The sequence below is a fragment of the Balaenoptera acutorostrata genome, chromosome 1 (assembly GCF_949987535.1).
Source record: "Balaenoptera acutorostrata chromosome 1, mBalAcu1.1, whole genome shotgun sequence".
Taxonomy (NCBI): domain Eukaryota; kingdom Metazoa; phylum Chordata; class Mammalia; order Artiodactyla; family Balaenopteridae; genus Balaenoptera; species Balaenoptera acutorostrata.
In genome coordinates this window covers 44,157,728-44,167,744 of record NC_080064.1, presented here as the reverse complement: position 1 = coordinate 44,167,744, position 10,017 = coordinate 44,157,728, and the positions used below count along the sequence as shown (strand labels likewise).

General features: G+C 42.1%; 1 protein-coding gene across 3 annotated transcripts in view; it reads right to left on the bottom strand.

Annotated features, from left to right (window-relative positions):
• The window catches only part of ZFYVE9 (zinc finger FYVE-type containing 9), a 191,978-nt gene that overhangs the window by 754 nt on the left and 181,207 nt on the right, over positions 1 to 10,017 (bottom strand). For all 3 annotated transcript variants that reach the window (XM_057542363.1, XM_057542371.1, XM_057542375.1), the window contains 4 exons: positions 9,784 to 9,864; positions 6,703 to 6,865; positions 3,206 to 3,311; positions 931 to 1,107 (listed from right to left, as the gene is read on the bottom strand). In XM_057542363.1, the coding sequence (XP_057398346.1) occupies positions 931 to 1,107; positions 3,206 to 3,311; positions 6,703 to 6,865; positions 9,784 to 9,864 (527 nt within the window). The remainder of the gene's footprint in view (positions 1 to 930; positions 1,108 to 3,205; positions 3,312 to 6,702; positions 6,866 to 9,783; positions 9,865 to 10,017) is intronic.

Here is a 10,017-nt window from a genome sequence, read left to right as displayed (position 1 = left end):
AGAAAAATGCTTGTTCTTAAATTGTTTTATGTGTGGTAATTCTCCAGCCAGATTTTCAGTACCATTTGAGAAAGGACCGTAATACCTCATTTGTATTACCTTGACATGCTTAGTACAGCATTGGGCAAGACCTTTAGTAGAAAATAACTATCTGTTGACTGATGACGAGTCAGGAAATGGAGCCAAATATATAACCTTTCACATTTTCCCTGATAATGACATAACTGCATCAAAGCAGGAACACGGGCATGTCACATGGATCTAAAATCCAAAAGAAATGTAGGGAGATTAGAGAGCTAGGCCACAGGAGAGAGACACTGGGGAAAGGAAGTGGGGGCAGGACACACTAAGACTGGATTGTGAGTACAAACGCATACAAAACGGTTACGTCAGACGGGGAGGGAAGCCCGGCCACGGGAGACCTGAACTGATGGGAAAACCAGTGGGGCAACAGGTCAAGTCCTATCCACTAACTAGCTGGGAAATGTTGACAGTAACGAGTGGGAGCTGCAGAGGCCAGTTGGCAGAAGTCTGCTGCAGTTATAAGAAAACGACAGGATATGGGACAGCTTGGGACCTGCTCCCTAAAGGAGGCAGAATGATCCCCAAAGGGCGGTGCTGGGGAGTCTCAAAGGCTGGCCCTGATGTCATTCACACCGGAGGTGGCCGGTCCTCACACACACTTCTCCTTAGCCCACACTAAAAAGAAAAGTCCTTGCAAGAATTCAGGTGAGGAAGCCAGAGTTCAAATGGTTCAGAGAGTCTGACCAAGCAGCACATCCAGCTGTATTACCAACAGAGGGAAGGCTAAGTATTGTATCTGGTCAGGCCCAAGGTCCAGAGACTTATACTCTCTGGGTTGCAGCAGGAAAACTCACATGTCAGAAAACAGACACTGCCCAAGGCCCGCTTCAAAGGCTGAGACTTTACCTGATCTGAGTCAAGTGTCACACGTAGTCCCAGTTTAGTCATTCCATCTTCCTTCAGAAGCTTCAGGTGGGGACACAGAGCAAGACAAAAAGCCTTGGCAACATGCTCTGTCAGTCGGCTGTGATCTGCAGGATCACTCAGGCAACTGTGCTGGTCATCATTTTCTAGGAAGAACACCTGTTCCCCAAACAAAAGAGACTTTTAAACTTGTGCCTAGGAGATGTAGGAAGAAATGAGTACACCAGCTAACGTGTATGAGCAACCTGATTCCCTAAGATGTGCAGGAAGACCTCAGACACCACGAGGTCCTTGGGCCAAGAAAAGTAGGGCACTGACATCTTACATCTAAGAAACAGCCTCTGCCTCTCACAGTCTCTGCACCCACAAAATGGTAGCTGCTATCTGCCTATCTACCTGAAAGCCATGGCCATGGTCATAATGGTATGTTCTACTCAGAACCGGGAAAGGCTTACATTTTGCACTGTATACTTCTAAAAGGAATCCCTAACATGTGGACAACTTTCTAAGAGAACGGACCTTATAGATCATGTCGCCCAACACCTTCATATTACTGATTACTCATAGAAGGGAGGTGACTCGCTCAGGGCCCAGGCCAGAATCTGCCTCTTATCACAGACAGTTTTTCCCACCACATGGCTCTGCCACTGCTGAGGCCAGAGCTGTGTCAGTGTCCTTGAACTGAGCACTGCACTGGGCGCAGGCAGAAGCATAGCAGATTTGGAACTGAGACCTGAGTCCTAGTCACATAGAGGAGGGTCATGAGCAAGTCCTTTGGCTTCTTAATGCCCAGTTTGCCTCTGTAAAATGGGAAGCACCTATTCTCTCCGGTTATTGTAAAAATTAAATGATATAAAAGCAAAACGTAAAAGATACAGATACGTAAATACATAATGCTTCTATATACCACCCCCTAGCTTACTGCTCAAGCAGCGGCTTATACTAAGAATACTGCTAATATACTAAGAATACTTAGAATAAATACTGCGAAGGGGCAGTTCTGAAGCCCTATGCCCGATGCACTAGTGAGAATGGCAGCATGAAATGATGGAAAGAGTTCTGGAGTGGGACTCAGGAGACTTCTGGCCCTGGCTCTGCCAGCAACCAGCATTAGGCAAGTCACAAGTCACCCGACCTCTCTGAGACTGTTTACTCATTATGTAATTTCTCATTTCTCATCTCCCTACCTCAGTGGGTTACTGGGGAGCAAAAAGGAGGAAACACAGGTCAAACTACTTTGTAAGCAATAAAGACATTTACATGTTCCAGACCCTGCGCTACTCAATATATCAAAGGGATGATCATTACAAAGCAAGCAGATAAAACCACTCAGCCGCATATGAAAACACCAAGCATGGTATGAAAGATAAATCACTTGGAACAACAGCTCAAGAACTGAAGAATCTCTAGTCTATGTGTTGTCAGGAACCAGCTAGTAAACTTGGGTAAGGCATTTAACCTCCCTTGGCCTCAGTTACCCTGTGTTTAAAATTGAAAAGGTAGAAGTCACAGAACTTCTTAGATTTAAAAAAAAAATTAAGATTTTTAAAGCTGCCAGAAATCCTAGAGATCTTATAATTTAATACTTTATTTTATAGACAAGTATAAATGAGGTTCAAAAGAAGTTGAGACATAGGACCTACCTGTTAACTCTCAGAAAATAAACTTTCTGATTTGTCTGACATGTACACATATACAGGGTTCCTGCCCTGCTCCTCTCATTCCCAAGTTAGCCTCTAACACAGCTTTCACATTAAGGAACAATATAGTGGAAAAGAGCTTAGGAGTTGGCTAGATCTGGGTTTGAATCAGGACTCAGCCATTACTTAGTCGCCATGTAATCTTGGACAAGTTAGTTTCTGAGCTTTAGTTTTCTTATTGGTGAGATAAGTTTATTTTTTAAAGACGGTATTATCCAAGACAGTCATAACTGAGTGCAGCATAACCAGCCCAGCTTTCTGAAGAATCCAGCAAAGATGGTATGTACCCTTCAGAGATACACCCTTCTTGAGTTCCAATGTGAACAAATCTCTAAAAGCTAGTTCATCGGGAGGAGATGTCTGACTGCTGCAGGCTGCACTTTGTGCATTTCTTCCCAGTGAGCTAAGATAGACCAGAGAGAATTGGAGTATAGAAGGTAAACAGAGAGATTTTATTTATTTTTCTTATCTTCCAGAATCAGCCCAGAATGTGTCTCTGGGCCGAGCAAAAAGTTGTCTTCAAAGGAGGTCAGGGATGCCAAGTTTCATTTCCTTACCTCTGTCCATCTGATGACTTTTCCATTTGCTTTATACTCTGACCCATGGAATATCTTCACACTTGTTATAGACTCCATGGACTTCCCATCTATGGGACTTATGACACTAAAACAGAGACAAAGGAAAGAGATGGAAGCAGCTCAAAGTTAGAAGAACCACTTCTCTTATCAAGTCTTGCTACTAATTACACTGGGTGCCTTGCTGAACACATGTGTGCAAAACATCACAAAAGAAGAAGCCACTGCACAAGAATGTACATGGACAGAGCTCTCAGGGAAGGGCCTATGCACTGAAATGATTCAGGGAACACACATATGACAAAGGAGTCCTGATTCCAGGAGCTGGTTATTTAATGTAAAGAAACTGTTTACTCAAGCCTGCTCTCCTCCTCCAGTATTCCTCCCTTCAGTGACTGCACAGCCCCACCCGATCCTGCTCTCCCCTGGCTCTGCCACAGCACTCCGCTCCGCTCCCGACTGTGACAACACTCATCACATCATACTCTCCAGACGGCTGCGCATTTGCCTCACAAATGAACTTCCGAAAGGGAGGGTATACGATACACTCACCTCTGTGTGCTATATTTCCAGGTCTGACACACTGCTTGGAATGTAGGCGATTAATAAGTGTTTATTGATTAAAGGAATTATTTGACCAAGTATGTTAATTATGACAGTGCTGGTGTGAACTGATGAACATGTATCTATATTACCTATCACAACAAACTCCCTTCAGTGCTACATTATCACTCCTAGATTCCTGAATAGAAAGGCCACATTTTATGGTCGTGCCCTCTCCAAAATATAGCAAGTATAAACATGTGGAGATACATACTCATTCCAATGAAGATTCCAAATTAATTGTTGCAAAGATTCCAAACTTTTCCTAACAATTTTCAAACCTGTTTATGTTTTTGAATCTCTATGTACAAAAGGTCAAATTTAACCTAAATTGGGATTCGCTTCATTTGATTGAATTAAAATTATTTAACCACTGTTACGTTTAACTTCTAACTCATCAGACAATGTCAAAAATAGAGCAGCCTCAGTTGATTAACACTCTTTTGAGAAAGGATACCATGACACTGTGGAACAAGCTGGAAAACATTCAGTCTACACACTACAAACTAAACTCCTGGGTTCAAGAGTCTTCCCTGACTAGTTCTTGTCCTTTTTTCTAAGATGCTGCCACTGGCACGTGTTGTAGGAAAGGGCAACCTACTTGTTGTTAGCTACCAATACCTTATGGCATCAGATTTTCAGATTATCAACTTTTTTGTCCTAATAACTATGGAATTTGTTGTGATAGATAATACAGACGCTTGTTCATCAGTTCATACCATCAACCTAATAACCAAATATAATAGAGAATTAAACACAAATTGATTTTGAAATTAAATTTTCCAGGAAGTATGGGAAGATAAAGGGTTATTTGTAAAGTAGGCAAACACACTCATTGATTTAGAAATTGCTTCCTTTTGTTCAATAACAAAAGTTTTAAAACCATTTTTTAAAAAATCTTGTATGCCATGTTGTAAGTGCCCTCTACCTGCCTTTGCTTCTGCAGTCCCTCAGACTGGAATACCCACTCTGTCACAGCTGTGCATCAAATGTCTACTCATCTTACCAGACTCAGCTCAAGCAGCAGCCATTCCTCTAGGAAGTCGTTCCTGAATACTGCCCGACCACCTTTACCGAGTTCCTCATTTATTTTTTATCTTCACTGTCTCCTATAGAGTTTTCTATGAGCGTCTTCCGAACTTTGGTGGACTTATTTATAACTATCTTCAAAACCAGACTAAGTCACCTGTCAGCAAGGACCATGTGGACTTCATTTTTGTATTTTCAGAAGCCCACACATAGAGTTATTGCCTGAAGGATGAATGGGAGAAAGCTTAATACAATGAAGTATGACATATTTATTTAATTAATCAGTTTTTTAAAGAACCTACTTGGGGGACTTCCCTGGTGACGCAGTGGTTGGGAATCGCCTGCCAATACAGGGAACACGGGTTCGAGCCCTGGTCTGGGAAGATCCCACATGCCGTGGAGCTACTAAGCCTGCGCTCTAGAGCCTGCAATCCACAACTGTTGAGCCCGAGCGCCACAACTACTGAAGCCCGCGCCTAGAGCCCATGCTCCGCAACAAGAGAAGCCACTGCAATGAGAAGCCTGCACACGGCAGCAAAGAGTGGCCCCTGCTCTCCACAACTAGAGAAAGCCTGCACGCAGCAACGAAGACCCAACACAGCCAAAAATAAATAATTAATTTAAAAGGAAAAAGAAAAAAAGAACTGCTTGGTGCTGGACAGTGTTTTAGGTGCTGGCGACACAGAAGTAAATAAATCAGCAAAAATTTCTGCCCTCATGGAGCTTACATCCCAGGGGCAATATAATAAATAAGTAAAAATATATGTTAGAGAGTTATAGGTGCTCTTAAATATAATTCAGGGGAGGGAAGAAATGTGTATGAGAGGCTTATAATGTAGTAGGCTGGCCAGGGAAGGCCTTATTGAGAAAGTGACATTTTAGAAAAAACTTGAAGCAGGGAGGGAGTAACTTGTGGCTATATAGGAACAGGGTATAAGTTGAGAAAACAGAAGGTACAAAGGTCTGAGGGCAGAAGCACAGCTGATGTATTCAAGCAAGAAGCCAGGTGTTGCTTCTGAGAAGTGGGCGGAGGGATTGTGTAAGGCCTTGTATGTCGTAAAAGACTTTGGCTTTTACCCTGAATGACACTGGAAGCCAGTGGTGGGTTTTGAGCAAAGCAGTGACAATGCTCTGGCTGCTGTACTGGAAACTGATTAGGCTGGGGGGAAGGAGGAGGCCAAGACTAGAAACAATGAAACCAATTAGGAGGCGACTGCAATAATGCAGACCAAGTGATGGCAGCAGGGGTAGTGAGAAGTAGTACGATTCTGGAAATATTTTAAAGTAAAGCTAACAGGATTTACTGTTGGACTAGGTGTAGGGTGTGAGACAAAAGCGTCAAAGATGACTCCAAGGTCTGGGCTTAAACCATCAGAATAGAGTTGCCATGTACTAGAGAAGAGTATAGGATTTGAAGCCCAAGGAGGTGGTTTTCAGTCCTAGCCCTGCCACTTCCTAGCTTTATGGAATCATTAATCCTTTTGGTGTTTATTTACTCATCTGTAATATAGAAATAACAGTACTAGTTGTTATATGAAATGAAACAAAATTAGCAAAAGTGTTTTGTAAACCAAAAAAGGCTTAGGTTTTACTATTATCTCAAAAACTTTAAAGGGATTGTTTTGTTTCATCAACTCCTTCCTTCCTCCTCCCTTCAAAAATATGCACAGAAACTCCTTCAGAAATTAAGCCAAGAAACCAGAAATTTAAAATTCCATGTTATGATACAAAGCAGTCCTTTCTTCTTAGGCAGGGCTTTCAGTAAAGTTATAAAACACCAGTATAGATGAAACCCAGAGCCTAGCCCATAACGAAATGCCACAAGGGGGGAAGGTCGCCGCATTTACCCCTTGTTGACATTCTTGTCGTCATCCACCCACTGGATGTGGATGTGCTCCTGGGGATCCTCGGCATCTGCCTTGCCACAGGTGACGGTGAAGTCCTTCATCTCCCGCAGCGCCTGCCTCAAGGCATCCATGTTCTCTGCAGTGATCTGGACCATAACGCCATCTGAGAATCAGCACCAAGACAACACAGATGGAAACAATGCAAAGCCAGGTAGAAGGGCAGGTGAAACCCTGTACCTGGCATCTAGCAAATCCCTCTAGGATTAAATGTAAAACTCTGTTCTGTTCTCTGAAGCTGACAGATACAAAGAGGTTTTGTTCTTTGAGCTGAACCTCTTACTCACTGAAAGTGTTATGAGGAGCAAATGCCAAGATGGATTCTGCTTAAAACACTTGCCTGTTGATTTCACTTCAGGCACAACGAAGTTTGTCCTGAGACTGCTCAAAGGGAAAACTTACACATGGTCACGTCCCTCTTTTGGACACACAGAGGATTTTGTTCGTGTTTCCACTGATGCATCTATTGTGCTCTGATCATATTTATTCGTTTGCATCTCTTGCCTTACTATGACTGCATACAGTGAAAGCCAGTAAGTGTTTGTTAAATAAATCACTGAATAAACAACAGCAGTGGGATGGGGAATAAATCCATTTATTGACTAGCAATAAGGCAAACCTACCACATGTGTTTTATATGGGCTACCATGTAGCCAACAGATGATAACTATTTTGGGGCTGCTACCTACCTGAGTCAAAGGCAAATACTGAAATTGAGAGAGAAAGTTGTCACATGCTGAGCAATTACCCTGCTTCGTTGACACAAAATTTTCTTCTCAGCTAAAATAATTTCTAAAGAGCTTCAATAAAAATTTCATAAATAGGCAGCTAATTACTCTACTGACACACACACAGTGAAGTGTAAGGCCTAAGAAATTCCCAACCCAAAGACATAAATATAATTTTTAAATACATTGCTTTGCATTTGTAAGAATCTGTGTCAGTTCAATTTATCATTTTGACAACACTGAAGGGGTGCTTTTTAATCACCTTGTAAAGACACAATTTCAAAGGTAGTCAATATTTGATCACATAGGCATCAATTAGTCATTTAAGACCAAAGAACTGCTTGGCTCCTAGATTTAATTTCTTAATAGAGTGTTTCTGCTATGTAGTATAACAGCATACTTTGCTCTTCACTTGCTTGTTTTATTAAGTTTACCAATAGAGGAGATCAAAGTCAATCTCTTTTAACACACGTAAGATTATCTATGTATTTCAGTTAACACAATGGAATCTACCCTCAGGAAAAACCGCTCTTAGGGTGCTGGAGTGAGCTACTGTGGAAATGAAAACCTGTCATTGTGTGTGCAGACTATATTTTCCAAAGATGACCACTATATGTCCCGTCTCACATGCTTTTCTACAATGCTACCTTTCCATTTCCCCACCAAGAAATGGAGTCTAACTTCTCTGCCCTTGAGCAGGCTCATGACCACTTCCAACACTAGAGGATGGTGGAAATGACACTGTGTGACTTTCAAGGCTGGGTCATAAAAACCAATGCGGCTGCTGCCTTGTGCTGGAGCAGTTGTGCTTGGGAGTTCTGAGCCACCAAACTATCCCAAGGCTGCATGCTAAGGAGTCCAATGATAAGGACTCTGGTCATTACTCCTAGTCTTTAAATCATCCCAGCACAGGCCCCAGACTTGTGAGTCAAAAAACTTTCAGATAATTCTAGCTCCCGGCCATCAAGTAACCACCAACCTTCAAGTCATCCCAACTGAGGCCCCAGACATCACTGAGCAGGGTCAAGCCAACCCTGCATTGCCCTGTCAAGGGCAGGCCCAGAGGAATCAGTGAGCGTGATAAAATAGTTGTTTTGAGCCATTAAATTCCGGTTTAATTTGTTATACAACAAGAGTAACTAGATCAAAAAACAGTGACAAATAGTTGACAAAGAAAATAAATATCCTGTGATAAACCATAATGGAAAAGAATATGAAAAAGAATGTGTGTGTGTGTATGTGTGTATATATATCTGAATCACTTTGCTGTACAGCAGAAATTAATACATTATAAATCAACTAAACTTCAATAAAATAAATTACAAAAATCAATTAAAGAAAATAAACAATATGCTCATTAGCCTTTCACTAAATTTCATTTAATTAACTTTTGTCAGGATATGTGTCACGTCAATTATAGCAAACCAGCAGCAAATGAATCCCATTCTGTACACCAAATGGTGATTGCAGCATTCTTGTGGGTAACTGGGGCTGAACTTCATCTACATATTTACAGATTCACACCCAGTGATATATCTGAATTCAGACTATGACCCTTTGGGTACCTTATTCCAGAGCTCTGAAAAGCCATCTCTTAACTTTTATGTCGGTGTCCCATGATATCTCTACCACTTACTCCCTTCTTTGGAGAGTTAGGCAACCTTATGACAGTTTTAATTAGCTGTAGAGTGAGATGCCATTGAATAAATAATAGGAGTCAGAAGTCTATGGCAGGACTTCCCTGGTGGCGCAGTGGTTGGGAGTCTGCCTGCCAATGCAGGGGACATGGGTTAAAGCCCTGGTCCGGGAAGATACCACATGCCACGGAGCAACTAAGCCCTGTGCCACAACTACTGAGCCTGTTCTCTAGAGCCCACGAGCCACAACTACTGAGCCCGTGTGCCACAACTACTGAAGCCCACGTGCCTAGAGCCTGTGCTCCGCAACAACAGAAGCCACTGCAATGAGAAGCCCGCGCACCGCAAGGAAGAGAAGCCCCTGCCCGCCACAACTAGAGAAACCCCACATGCAGCAACGAAGATCCAATGCAGCCATAAATAAATAAATACACACATACATACATACATTTATTTAAAAAAAAAAGAAAGTATTCAGATTAATTCATTTGTTTAGAACTGACCGGTAGCACAAATGAGACTAGCTGGAATTAGACGTCAATCCAAAAAAAAAAAAAGTCTACGGCAAAAGTGTCAAGGCTTCCTTTAATGTCCCTTGTTTTCCAGTTGTACAGTTAGGACTGAACTAATGTACATGCAGTACATAACTCATTCTTTACCTTCCACAATACTGGACTTGGCAAGATATCCTGAAGAGGGTTTCAGGGCGCCGCTGAACACAAAGAAACTGGCACCAGTCACTAAAACAGCAGTAGAAATAGTTTAGTGAAGAAAGACTCCGAGTTGGAGGGGTTGAAAATAATAATGAAATATTTGGTAGTTGGGAACTCCAACCATCATCATACAGAAAACAAAAAACACCGACTCTATACACCACAATATACAAGTAACCA